The 13,808-nt window shown below is 48.0% G+C and overlaps 5 protein-coding genes across 5 annotated transcripts; 2 read left to right on the forward strand and 3 right to left on the reverse strand.

Moving 5' to 3' along the window:
- Positions 1-1,855: 1,855 nt before the first annotated feature.
- Positions 1,856-3,388, reverse strand: LOC128720684 (solute carrier family 25 member 45). The gene is made up of 6 exons (XM_053814370.1): positions 3,346-3,388; positions 3,163-3,275; positions 2,715-2,821; positions 2,486-2,619; positions 2,048-2,409; positions 1,856-1,987 (listed from the first exon to the last, which is right to left on the reverse strand). The coding sequence occupies exons 1-6, from the start codon at positions 3,386-3,388 to the stop codon at positions 1,856-1,858; spliced, it is 891 nt and encodes a 296-aa protein (XP_053670345.1).
- Positions 3,389-6,092: 2,704 nt separating this feature from the next.
- Positions 6,093-10,502, reverse strand: LOC128722225 (uncharacterized). Its single transcript, XM_053816079.1, has 3 exons — positions 10,368-10,502; positions 6,513-7,355; positions 6,093-6,427 (listed from the first exon to the last, which is right to left on the reverse strand). Exons 2-3 carry the CDS (start codon positions 6,637-6,639, stop codon positions 6,237-6,239), a joined length of 318 nt encoding a protein of 105 aa, XP_053672054.1. The 5' UTR covers positions 6,640-7,355; positions 10,368-10,502; the 3' UTR covers positions 6,093-6,236.
- On the reverse strand, positions 7,861-8,255 carry LOC128722226 (uncharacterized). Its single transcript, XM_053816081.1, has 2 exons — positions 8,129-8,255; positions 7,861-8,051 (listed from the first exon to the last, which is right to left on the reverse strand). The coding sequence occupies exons 1-2, from the start codon at positions 8,253-8,255 to the stop codon at positions 7,861-7,863; spliced, it is 318 nt and encodes a 105-aa protein (XP_053672056.1).
- On the forward strand, positions 8,774-9,168 carry LOC128722227 (uncharacterized). The gene is made up of 2 exons (XM_053816082.1): positions 8,774-8,900; positions 8,978-9,168. Exons 1-2 carry the CDS (start codon positions 8,774-8,776, stop codon positions 9,166-9,168), a joined length of 318 nt encoding a protein of 105 aa, XP_053672057.1.
- Positions 10,503-11,928: 1,426 nt separating the features above from the next.
- Positions 11,929-13,795, forward strand: LOC128721065 (zinc finger homeobox protein 3-like). Its single transcript, XM_053814778.1, has 2 exons — positions 11,929-12,055; positions 13,181-13,795. The coding sequence occupies exons 1-2, from the start codon at positions 11,929-11,931 to the stop codon at positions 13,708-13,710; spliced, it is 657 nt and encodes a 218-aa protein (XP_053670753.1). The 3' UTR covers positions 13,711-13,795.
- The last annotated feature ends 13 nt before the right edge of the window (positions 13,796-13,808 follow it).

Raw genomic sequence — 13,808 nt, forward strand, 5'->3', positions numbered from 1 at the left:
GTTCTCTTCGCGATCGTAGGAGCTGGCAGGGAACGATTCGCTAAACACGCAATTAGAATAACGAAGAACTGTGCAGTGGCGAAAGACGCCTGGTGGAAAGGATAAATCGCAGAAAACAATAATAAATGCACCCACTCAGGCTAACGAGTGCTGCGCACGTGCGTACGAGTGAGTGTGTAGAGAAACGTTTATGATTCGTTATAAGTTTGCGCGAGTAAATTTACACACAGCTATCAAGCGATAACGAGTTTGGCTTCGAGTAACATATATGAGTTAATAGAAATGAACAAAAAAAGTAAAGATATAAAATTTAAAACCGAATTCACCCAAAAGACCACGCAAAACAAAGGCAATGGTAGAATATCTAACGCTCCTTTCACTAAATTCATGCACACACAGCCACACACACAAACATACTTGCCCCACATAAAATACATACACGTATACACTTAGAGAAGTCCTAACCTGCATTAGCCCGCGCAACATAGTTTCTACAGCTAACCTACAACTAGACATAGGATGCGTCAGGATGGGTTGGGGAAGGACGATGGATCTGCAAGCAGCAAAGTTGAAATGTATGGTAGACCGGTGTAACTTACTACGTTACGCAAAACAAGGGCATGTAAATGCTGTGTTGATGATAAATAAGAGACGTAGGAACACTTAAGCAAATAAGGATGAGTGCGAGAACACATTTCACCAGCCGCAGCCGTAAAGGAGGTGTTGAACGTCGTGATCGTTCGATTGACCGCTTCTCGGTGCAGCGAGAATACAAAGTGTGGTGGGGGCAGCATTGTAAGCGTGCACCAACACACCCATCGTGCACACGAAACGATCACGGACAGACGTCTGTGAGTAGTGAGAAACAAAGGAATATATATATATACTTATAAATAAACAAAATATAAGAGAAATGAATTGTGAATAAAAAAAAATGCATGAAAAAATGTAACAAACAGAAAGGTGATGAATACAAAAGCGAAGTGACTATAGGCGTGTACGTCGGTACGAGAAGTGAAACACACAAAACAAGAAAACACTGCGCATAGTCAAAACGCGTAACGCACGGGTACAAGAGCGGCTGTCGCCCAGAAAGAAGGAAAAGTAGAGCGTCTCAGAATATGTTCAGAGTCCTGACAGCCACTACGTTACCTGTGCCTCGAAGGACACTAGGAACCATGGCTGAAATTGTGTGTGTGTGAGTTTGCGTGTGCCGACTGCAGTAAATGTGAATGTGTGTATAGCACGATGCGGCAGACCAAGGACAGAAGATCGAACAGAAGAAACAGGTGGGCCGAGGACGATGGAACGGAACTGCGAAACGATGGCCGGATGGGGGCAGAACACAAAATGAAAACAAATAAAGTGTTAGTAAAACTAAAGTGTTTAAAAAAAACGGTAATGCAAAACAATATTATATAATAACTGAAAGTACTAAAGAACAGCTATATAAGGAAATAAAATTATACGAAACAGAGCAGCCCACCCTCTCTCCTGACGAGTGGTTGGATGACAAGCAAATGAAAGGTGGACCTGCCGTGCAACCATGGCAACCAGACGTCACTTTTCCATCCTGAAACGTGAGCATAGCGGCCGTGTTAGGTCGCACTGGGATCGGCCGAGAAAAAAGAAAGGATGGTCCATTGTCTTCGATTACTTCTCAGCAACTTCAACGTGTATTACAGAACCTAAGAGTTACTTTAAAACATACGCTAAAGGTAATTGCTTACATTATCACGGTGTTCTCCGTTAAACTCTCTTCAAACACACACACGCACACCCTGCATTAACTTCTATATGTACATTTACAGTGGGGTTTTGGGGGGTTGGGGAGACTTAGTACAGTGGCCGCAGCTCACTTCTCATCCATCATGTGTTGACACTTCTCCAGGCAGTACTCGTACCCGAGGAAGGTGGCCGAATTGACGGGAGCGGCCCGAGCGATGATGACCAAGCTGCCCCGGAACAGTGACCGCCAGCCGTGTTTCTGTAAAGAAGATCAAGCAGTGAAGCATACCAGCAAAGTGGCAGACGAGCCATTCCGTACCTTAATCATCGACCGGAAGCAGTGCATCATGCTCTTGTGTATGGTGGGATCGGTTTCCGCCTGCATGACCGTCTTCACCACGTCGAACGGTACGATGAACATCCACGAGGCAACACCAGCGACGGCACCTGCGGTCGCTATCAGAGATGCTTGCAACGCCCCACCAACGGTGGCCCCGGCTAATCGGTCCTTGCTGAGCCGATGCAACCGCTCCTCGATCTCCAGCATGTACTCGTACACGTACATGTACACACCGTACGGTAGCACGTCCCGGAACATCATCGGTGTGATGCCGCGGTAAATCCCTGACAAGCCTTCGCGCCGGAAGATGTCCTTCAGACAGGCCCACGGATGTCCAATGACTGTCCCAAAGAGAGTGAGAGAGATGAGAAGGACCTTTTCACCGGTGGCGGATGACGATGCTGCAGAAGTACTCACAGGACAACGTTTGCAGGCGTACCTTTACCACTTCGATCGGACAGGCAAGGAACACCTGCGCCAGTCCGGCCATCGAACCCGCCAGGAACACGTGCTTCCTCCAGTAGGCCTTTCGCAGCCGGTCCGACCGTGTGCTGCAGTTAATGAGCGAGAGAAAGAGAGAGCAAAAGATCCGGACGTCAGATGGCGATCGCGTGGGATTGTGACCCCAGTTGGAACCGTCACTTACTGCTTCTGTAGGTACCGTAGGTGCGACCCATACACGGCAAAGACGACGGAATTCAGGGCGCCATTCGACAGCAGCGGGAAGTACATCCCCCGGTAGAATCCTTTGAGCTGGTTGGCGCGCGGGTTTGGTGAAAAGTAGAGAAAGGAAACAAACGATCGTTACACCAAGCATGCACGAGTGAGATGGTCGGCGGCACGGGAAACCACAACTACTGCCACCCTGACCCTGACACCGTCAACGCCAACGTAGACGACCGGCGCGCTGTGACTGTGGGTTTTGTTCTAATTTTGGCCCCAAACGTGTTCGGTCTCGATTCAGCATCAAAACGTTGGCGTCGGGCCGATGAAGATGACGCGCGTTTAATCGGATGACGGTTGTTTTGTCACAACCAGGCGCACATGAGGTGAGACACACATACACGCGGACGGATGGACGGAGGAACACTTACGCCGTTGTTCCGGATGATGATGTTGTACATGGCGCTGCCCATGCCGTAGTTGGAATTTTGCTGCCACGCCTTGATGGTGTCCATGGGATGGCCAACCAGCAGTCCGCACGCACCTGTAGTAGCGAGAAGGTTACGTCTGCAATAAGAGCGACGTTTCGCACACGCGGCACAGATCACACTTACCGCCGAAGGAACCGGCAATAAAATCGCAGAACACCGGATTCATCGTGAGACACAGCTGACGCCAGCGACAGAACAGCTGCTGCGGATGCGAACGTGAAACCACCCGTCTGGGGAACGATCGTCGGTGCAACTGGTACGTTTTGGTAAGTCTCACGTGGCGCGCGTACTCGTAGACGATCAACAACCCTGGTTCGTGGTTCGGCGCCGGATGTTCGGATTCGCGTTCGGATTCGGGCGGTGGGACATTTGCGCGGTGTTTCCGCATCGACACGAGCTGTATCGAGATGATAAGCAAGCTGGTGTGAGATTTAGCACGTGCATTAGGGTTTGAGCCAGACGGTTGTATACGAGTGCATTCATTTAGTCGAGAGTGTGTGCCCAGGTGTTGTCTTATCACCTTCCTCTCCGCTAAAAGTGCATGTGGTTATCGCTTTTATTCACCTAGCGTCGTTGGAATGCGCGTCATGTCCAATCCTTCCTTTCAAAGTGGAGGATGCAAGAAGACCTTTGTGAACTTCTTCTAGTGTAGCGTAAAAAGGAAAATGTTTGAAAATGGTTCTCAGGTTGCGTTAAATGGAAAACGGACCAAAACAAAAGTAGAACAAAGCTGGTAAATGACATCAAAGCAAACCGTGTTGCATACCCAGTGTGTGATTCATTCAGCTACTTAGATTGCTTGCAATATCTCTTCTGTTTTTTTTTTCGTAAAATGCCCGTGCGCGAATCTCGTCAAAAGTACACACACAAAATTCACACATGGTGGCTTGCACGTGGGCGCGCGATTGACCATGCGGTAGAACAAACAAATCTAGTCCAAAACAAGAGGAGGGGTGCTTTCTTTTGTTCTGAACGAGCGCCGTGATTGGATATCGCTGCACTATGGGCCACTGCGTGATAAACAGCCATCGTTTTTATTCATCGATTTAATTTCTCTTGCTTTCGTGTAGAAAAGGCACTCTACGCTGTGGGAAGCATTGGTTTATATCACAGAAATATATCACACGCAGCTTTCTCGTTTGTTTTGCGATTAAAAAGAAAATTATGTGTGCCGCGAAATGAATTGTGTCCAATGATAATCTCACAATCTAATCCTACCAAAATCCCACAGTGCGCTAATAACGATGGGCGATCACCAAGGAACGTTGGAACGATATGGAATTGAAACGGTGATATCGACACCACGAGAGGGAGCTATCAGCCGATTTTGGCAAATGCGTGGGAGCGAGATCGATGACTGCGCAATACCAGCGCCAGGGCACCAGCTGAGCGCTACCTCTTCGAAACATGTTCTCCTATTAAAATCGGCTGGTTTTGGATAGCAAAACCTGGCGTCGAATATCATCATCAAATGAGCTAAATTGTTGAGATTTGTAGTAGGATCGGGGTTGCCTTTACCAGGTGCTTAGGTTGCACTAGTAGCTTCACTCTCGTATGGTGCATTTTTTCCGCGCCAACATGAAGGGCAAGTGACCGTTCGAAAAGGACCAGTTTTCAATGTGGGGAGATATGTGGGAGCAGGACAGCTCCATCTCGGATAAGATCGAACGCATGCTACCTCTTTGCTGCATGTTCTCCAAGTAGTATGATTTCCCGTTACTAGCTAAAAATCGTAATGATATCGGCGGCTCTTTGGAATATTTGCGAAATTTTTCAGCGTGCGCGAACCATCCGCGAGGAAGGCATGTTCTGCACTGCTGATTAGATTTAATCCAGCGCAAGAAATCATGCGGTAGAACAAGCGAGCAGTCCGATAACACTTTCTCGTGTTCTAAGCGAGCGCCGTGATTGGACAACGCTGCACTATGAACCATTGCGTGATAACCGAAAACGCTTGATGTTCATCACATTAAATTCACTTTGTTTCGTACAGAAAAGACACTCACTGCCTTAGGAAGGTTGGTTAATATCATAGAAAGGTATCGCACACAGTTTTCTCCTTTGTTTTGCGATGAAAAAGAAAATTATGTATGCAGCGAAATGAATTATGCCCAATGATAATCTCACAAACTAATCCTACCAAAATCCCACAGTGCGCTAATAACGATGGGCGATCACCAAGGAACGTTGGAACGATATGGAATTGAAACGGTGATATCGACACCACGAGAGGGAGCTATCAGCCGATTTTGGCAAATGCGTGGGAGCGAGATCGATGATCGCGTAATACCAGCGCCAGGGCACCAGCTGAGCGCTACCTCTTCGAAGCATGTTCTCTTATTAGAATCGGCCGGTTTTTGATAGCAAACTTGGGCGTCGAAAATCTGTCGCTCGACGGCAGCACAGGGTGTGTCGTTTCTTTTTCCTCTGGATATATGGTGGAAATGCGGTTTCGAGGGCCGCGATTGAAAAGTATCGCAAGGATGGGGATGAATGAGTATTTTTATAGGTCTTGAAGGGTTGGGAAAGACGAAATATTGTCGTTTGCAGATTTGTACCAAAGGTTTTAAAGGAAAAAAGCCGAAATTCGAACCTAAAAGGGTGCAACAAATACCAAGCTGGACGAACCCTTTTCGGAAAAACCATGTTCAGTTGAAAATATTAACGTATGTACATAATTTCAATTAAATGAGCTATCCTTAGTATTTTAAAAGGTTTTTTTAAGGTATTGCAGCAAGAGAGGGTGGAAAAGTCATGAAAATGAGCTACGTTTTATACCATGCAAGGAAAAGTGGATTTCGGATGATAAACAGCCCTTGGTCGCAAATAATATAGACCATAAATATATACAAACATACAAAATTGGGTTTTATTGAATAAACAGAGAAACGAACCATCATTCTTATCGAAAACACCCAAAAAAAAACAGCATAACCGAAACGAACCGCTGGCATGGCATGGGACTCGCACTAGATCACATAGGTCACCGGCAGGATACCGGGGCGTTGCACAGCTCAGATAACCTCGGCCAGCTTGGAGGCCAACGTGGCATCACCCTGGATGTCCAGCTTGCCCTGCGTCAACGCATCACCCACGGACAGCGTGCGGGCGCTGACCGCCACCAGGTCCTCCACACTCAGCCCTACGGTCACATCCGGCGTGGCGGTCGTGCCTTTCTCCACCTTCAGCTGCTTCAGATCGATAACTACACCGGAACCGGAAACGAAAACAAAGCACATGTTAAATTCACATCCTGCAGGCTCCTCCTGCGACACGTTGCACATCCTTACCGTACTGCTCGACACCGGAAGCCGTCTTGATGTTGAACTGGAACACTCCCAACACCTTTCGGGGTCCGTTCGGATCGACGGCGGCCACGCGAGCCTTCACCTTCTCGATGACCGTTTCCAGCGACATTTTTGTGTCAGGGTGTGTATGTCTACGAGCACGACGAGACCAGGAAAGAATCGGTACCAACGCGTACGATCCGGAACTAACGAATGGCCCTGCGAGGACCTCCGTGTGCGGGTTTTATAGCCCACCCGTTTCGTGTCGTACACTCGCCTCCAGAGGTGTAGCGGGCCAGGGCCACTGGCCAGATAAAGGCTAAGGTGTGAGACCGAAACCTCGGTGGTGCGGGTACGAGATGGCCACACGGTATTAGATTGGCCTTAAGATCTTCGACCCAGCCCGAACCGATGATTAGCGAACAATCGACGGAAGGATGAATGCCGGGACCCGGCCAGAGGAGCGGCAATCTTATCTGGTTCGCTGCTGAAGTGGGTCCAGATTCCACCTCGGTGTGCTTTTAATTGGATTATTGGAGCCGTGAATTGACGCCGGAGTCCCCACGGTCCTCACGGTCCCGGCACTCGATGACCAATTCGCCGTCAATTGGAACTTTGTCGTTTTGTCGCCGGACGTCTGGCAACTTGGCAGCAGGTGTTGGGGAAGTTAGTGCACGACATCGGAATGCAAATTCACGCTGCATTTGATCCAGCTGGTTTGTCACCGTGTCCCTCAGGGGTTTCGGCAGTTGATATCTCTCGATCGATCCCGACCCGGCGATGTTATGCAACGAAGTCGATGTTGGGAAGACGTTGAAGGGCTGAGCGACGGCATCGATTGTTGACCTGTTTAATTAGAACAATTACTCGTTGCAGTTGATTATCGTAGGATGCGAGATGCGATAATGCTTCACGAATCGTTATCATTTTGCCTTTGACAGTGACCGGGCAGAAAACGAGGACAATGCTTTATGGCAGCCGGGCGGTTGAGGATGACTAAACGGTATATGCCGTTGTTACCTTGTCTCGGGGTCAATCGATGGTGCTGACGGACCGGAGCATGTACTTCTGAGAGACGCTACTTTGTATCAACTAAGGGTACTTGGGAACATAGTGCTTGTAGGAGAAGTGACTCGTTTGCTAATCCTTCGTGTTCCTTGATCGTTTAAATGTCCCCTGGAAATTCTATCTGCTTACTATGGGTCCTTATCATACTCAAGAGAATCGTACAACGAAATCATTTCCCCACAAATGAACATCAAGCATTAACGCAATTTATTTGTTTTTTGTTGTTGTTGTGTGTTTAAAGTATGGCATGATTCGTTTAATCAATTAATGTCAGTCTATTCGTTTAGATCGCGTCAACCAGGGCCTGGAAAAGGTTCTGATCGCCCGTCATCGACACCTTGCCCTGAGCGACGGCATCCTTCACCGGAACCTGCTTCGTGCCGATGGAGATGAAGTCCTCGTCCTTCAGGTTGATGACCACATCCGGCGAGCCAGCCTTGCCATCGGACACCTTCAGTGCCTTCAGATCAACGACTGTTGGAAAAAGAAATAGGGTTAGACTCTATGATCATTAGAGGAGTTCGCGGCACATCTCAGGTATCAATACGTACTAATTTCGTGGACACCATCGGCGGCCTCAATGTTCAGCTGGAACACTCCAAGAACCTTGCGGGGACCATTCGGGTCGATGCCTGCCACACGGGCCTTAATTTTCTCGATCACAGCGTCGCACTTCATGGTTGTTCGAGTGGTTGGTTTTGAAAAATCTGGCAGGGAACTCGCAAACGGATGTCCTACAGAGAACTGTACACACTGCACCGAACTCGTGCCGATTTTTATATCGAACCGATGTGGTCGAAACATGACACACCTGTACCTAGGATAATCCACCCGGGGGATACTACGCTTTATCACCGGCTAGTTCATAACGCGAACCGCTCACCTTTGCTAAGACCAAAACAAACTGTACGGATTAATGGTTGGTGCACGGTCCTAATCCACGTTTAATCGGACGCCTTCATGAAATGTGATTAACCAACGAATCGCGTAACGGCTGCATGCGTAGCTCTAAGCACCCCTTCCACAATCTACATCAGGTGGATTTAGAGCTGTGAACGTCACCTCCAAAATGGAGAGAGAGAGACTATGATGTGCTATAAAAAGATGCATCTATGCACCAAGCAGTACGCAAACGAACAAGAGGCTTTTCTGCATTCGGTACTAACAGCGTGCTTCCATTACACCCAGCCAGAACCATGAAGTGCGACGCTGTGATCGAGAAAATTAAGGCCCGTGTGGCAGGCATCGATCCGAATGGTCCCCGCAAGGTTCTTGGGGTGTTCCAGCTCAACATTGAGGCCGCCGATGGTGTCCACGAAATTAGTACGTATTGTTACCTGAGATGTGCCGCGAACTCCTCTAATGATCATAGAGTCTAACCCTATTTCTTTTTCCAACAGTCGTTGATCTGAAGGCTCTGAAGGTGTCCGATGGCAAGGCTGGCTCACCGGATGTGGTCATCAACCTGAAGGACGAGGATTTCATCTCCATCGGCACGAAGCAGGTCCCGGTGAAGGATGCCGTCGCCCAGGGCAAGGTGTCGATGACGGGCGATCAGAACCTTTTCCAGGCTCTGGTTGACGCGATCTAAACACTGTTGACGAAAATTGAGCTATTAAATTAACGATTTATTTTTTGAACAAACAAAACTATGATCTCGTGAACAAATTATCTACTGAGAAAATGAAGAGTACTACTAGTGGAGGGGTAAATTATCCGAAATCACGTTAAAATAATTAGTAAAGATGCTAGAGTATTTGACGCCAAACTGGTTGCTAACTAGTCCCTTTACAGTGACTAAGTTTGAGCAAAATTCAAACGGCATGCCATTGCTAATTTTCTAAAATAGAAGTCATAACATATCATTCGATTCCAGTAATCAAATGAAAATCATAAAAAAGCTGATCTTCAGAAGAAATTTGGCAAGAAAACATGTTGAAAACATAGAAATGATCAATTCACATCCATCCATAGATTCAGATTACGAACATAGAATTATGTTGCACAGTTTATCGTACTTTTGCAGCAGAAAATTATCACGTTCGTTCTACAAGCTTCGGATATTGATGTTACTTATGGCGCCATGTGTGTGATCAATTTAGCGCATCCATCTGCGAGCCGGAGTAGGTCCAGCCATGGTACGAATTAGCTTGTAAATTAAATTGGTCACGGCAGAGTTTGTAAAATCCCACCAAACGCACAGGCATGTTGCGAACATTTCTACAGTGCCATCTTCTTAAGGCGTTTACAAAAAAAATGTCGAAATATGATACTCAAAGAAAGTGCCGCCATCGAACCAACTGCCATCAGAGCGGCATGCCTCGATAGCGAGCCAGATAAAACATCCAAAAAATCACACGATGTAAGCCCTTAATTCAGAACCCAAGCGCAACACAACCAATGACGCAAGTGGCGGCGAAAGTGGCCTGATTCGATTTCATTTTGATGATATGCGCGATTAAAAACGTGGAGGACATTAAAAAAAACCCCGGCTGGGTTCTCATTCTCGAGATGCCAGCAACATAAAACGGGCAAAGGGATCTACCTGTTTGATAGGGGTGTATATTCTTCAAACACTAATAATTATTCCTTAAAAAAAACGCGTATCGTGTTTTCAGAGCTTTCTCTCAGACGTGCTGCCACAAGTCAATTGTGCTTTTGCAAACCCTCACATCATGCTGTTGATGCTTCGTTACATCTCTCACCTGTAGCAATCCATCGTCAGGTGTTTGAAAAGGGGGGAGTTAAAGGAAAAGATACAAGTACAGGGATGCCATAAATGATACTCACTCCAACGAAACAATCTCTTCTCGATTGTCGTGCTGGCCACTTCCCGTAAAATCAGAAGCCAATGCCACAAGCAGACAGTGGACAACAAAGAGTACTCCCGAAGTTCACGACAATCCGTCAATCGTTCAGCACGACCTGAAATGAAATTAAGCCAAAAAGGGTAACGCAACGTTATTGAAAGAAATGAAGAAGAATGTCTCCCACACCTCTGCAACGGTCTTTAGGGACCTGCCAGCCACGAACCGCCACAAATTAGCCGTCACCTATTCGGCCCGATCCGCATCACCTAATCAACCGATCGTCGATCAAACTGTCAAAGAGACAAAACCACCGAAAAGACGCAACCCCGGTTTTTATGTTGCCGCCATCGCCAGGAGGAGTCACATAAGCAAGGGTGCCTGCGCCTGCTGGCATAATTCCTTCACATTTTACCATGGCAAACTAAGGAACGGAAGCCAGTGATCGCAGACCAGAAGAGATCGCGCATTCTCCCAGAGGTGGACCACGATGTGGAGCGATGGCACGAAAGTACCGCTATCGCAACCTGATCTTCTCGCGGCACACCGCGGGTTGTTCCAGCGTCACGCGCCGGGAATGTTCGTCTCCTGGCGGTTGTTCCAGAGGGAAGGATTAGCCACGATCGGAAAGGTAACCGAAACTGACCCCACGAGAAAGAGCGAGCTGAGCCTAGGGGGTGGGGTGGGTTAAGTCAGCGTCAACGAAAGGAGACAAGAAATTCGTGATCCACCAGCGGCCTTTGCTTTTGTGCTTTTTGTTTTCGCTTCCCCATTCCCTGGAACGTAGCAGGGTGGTTTTCACCCTTGAAGGGGATGAAAAAAAAAACAGGAATACGCGAAAAGTGCCAACGTCTACCGTTCATCCCACCGGAGATGATGGCGAAAAAAAAGCACACACACGCACACAACATGACTCCCCAGAAACGACTCCTCTTTTCTCTGTCCATCTCTCTCTCTCTCACACACACGCATGGCCCCAAAGCCACCTTCTGTTTCGAGCGGAAATTGAAAACGCAGGAAAACGAGCTGATTGCTGCCGGGAGTGTGTGGTGAGTGACCCCAGAGGCGCGTCGATCGAAAACCGCGCGGTGAAAGAACATCGATCGAAGAGATAGAAGAGAAAGATCGAGTGAACGAACGAGAGAGAGAGAGAGAGATAGAGAGAGAGAGAGAGAGAGAGAGAGAGAGAGCGAGCGAGCGCGATAGAACGGGAGGCGGTTTTGTGGGTGAAATTTTGCTGGGCGATCGCAAGCGTGTTTGGATGCTGCTGCTGCATCGATCGCTTGGCGGACGGGTTTTTTTTTTGGGCCGGAAAGCGTCCAAACCAGCCCGGGAAAGGTGACACACTTCAGCGGATCAGTCGTGACGGGCAGCTTGAAGCGATCGGTTTACCGGGGTTGCCGTGATATTGGGGAGTGTTTTTTGAAAGCCCCATTTTTTGGTCGTGGTCATTGTGTTTCTGTTGCTGGTTCCTTGAAGTTCATCCGCGATCCGAGCCCTTCCGTGTTGTTGCAGTGCCGACGTATCAGACACACGCTTGGAGGATGGCGCTGATAAGGGTCCAGACGGTGTCGGTGCAGCTGCTAATCGGCGGCTTCTGTGTGCTGCTGGCGCTTCAGGATCATCGCCGTCACGCGGCCGTGGCCACGATACCTACGATCGATAATATCGGTAATCCTGTGGGCAACAACACCGGGGGTTGAAGGGGAAATCGTGTTATCGTCGAACCGTGGGGATCATCTAGCAGTCCCTCAGACACGTTAATGCTGATAAATCACTAGGTGATACCACCTGGAACACCAAAGGGGGTGCGGGAGGGTTACACGCACTTTTGTTGCACATAGTTTTTTGTGAACCAAAAATACACCCAAAATTACAGGGGAGAGATTGCGCAACATCAGGATCTTGCTGTGTTGGTAATACTTTGCCGGATAAGGTTATCGATCGTAATTGTAAGCGGCCATAATTGCAATCAATAATCAACAATACTTGCAATTAATGAGATAAACGCTTGATGCGAAGGGCCTATCAAAGTGTTATAACGGGCTATCATTATTGCACGCTGACAACATCGCGTGATTCGCAATATACTTCAGTTGCAATGCACCAGAAAGTGATTTAGTTTAGGGGAAATGCAATGTTTTTGCTTCATTAGCTGTCAACAATCTAAGAAGCAGAAACCATACTTATGTTCACGTTTGATTCAACTGAAATACAAGTTTTCTGGCAAGATACAACAAGATCTAGCCTTTATTTGTACGATTCATGCGAGAAATAGATTTAAACACAACAATCATTACCAAGCGCTAAAAAAAGCTCATATCGGTCTTGTTTCCAAAACTGGCCACAATCTGCGTTGGCGCGTGGGAGTACTAAATGTTGAACAGCACGTTAAACGTGAAAGCAATGGTACAAGGAGAACCACACCGACAATCGACTGCAGACTTCCGGATGCAAAGCACCGGATCGATGTAGCGTTAGCATATGAGACGATGGCACGACGGAGAACGATTCCTCGTGTCATGGACGGCTATTTTTGTGTGCCGAAGGTCTTTCAATGACCAACAGACATATTTGGACAGTTGCGAATAGTGTGCATAAGCCACACAAATAAACTGATCAAGTCTGACAGTGCTAGATATTCAAGATAGTTCATCTTTCAAGGGAAGCAAACATCGAAATGAAGTGAAAAACTCCAGACTTTTTTAGACAAACACCAATATGCCCACAACCGAAGAACACCATTAAATTCTACTTACCAAAGCTTCTAACACACCGCCTTACTGCTCTTCACAGTGAAAATCCTACAGTCGCCCGTCGTGCAGCAGTTGATTCTTCCTCGACCACTGGTCGCAGCCGATCCGTTCCTTCCTGGCGTTGCAGCGGATGATCCAAAACCGATGGCGGACATGCCTGTAATGAAAGAGTCCAAAAAACCGCCACAAGCTAGTGATGACGATGTTAAAAAGCAACCAAAAGCCGACCCAGAGCAAGACAGTGCCAGTGACGAGCCCGTTCGGCCGTTCCTCATCCCAAGGACGAGATCCCTGCCAGGATGTCCGCTGTGCGACGCGTCGGTGTATAGCTACTGTGACGATAAGGTCTATCACGATGCCTGCTGCTGCGGTTCCATTAACGGTGGTGCTCCGTACGGAGGTGGCGGCTTTGGTGGTGGAGGCTTCGGTGGTGGAGGCTTCGGCCGACAGGGTGGCTTCGGAGGACCCGGTTACGGTGGCTGCGGATACCCAGGGTGCAGCTTTCTCTACGCTAACTCGTGCTACGAACATCAGCTGATAGTGAACTGCTGCTGTAACTCGCCCTACTAGAGACTTGCCGGTAACCGGCGTGTTCGGTGTTAGATGGGTTGCATTTCTTTCTTTAACTACTTCAAAAAGCCTGCACGGCAACATAGCGTACACGCAAA

Source organism: Anopheles nili, chromosome 2 (genome assembly GCF_943737925.1).
Source record: "Anopheles nili chromosome 2, idAnoNiliSN_F5_01, whole genome shotgun sequence".
Lineage (NCBI taxonomy): Eukaryota > Metazoa > Arthropoda > Insecta > Diptera > Culicidae > Anopheles > Anopheles nili.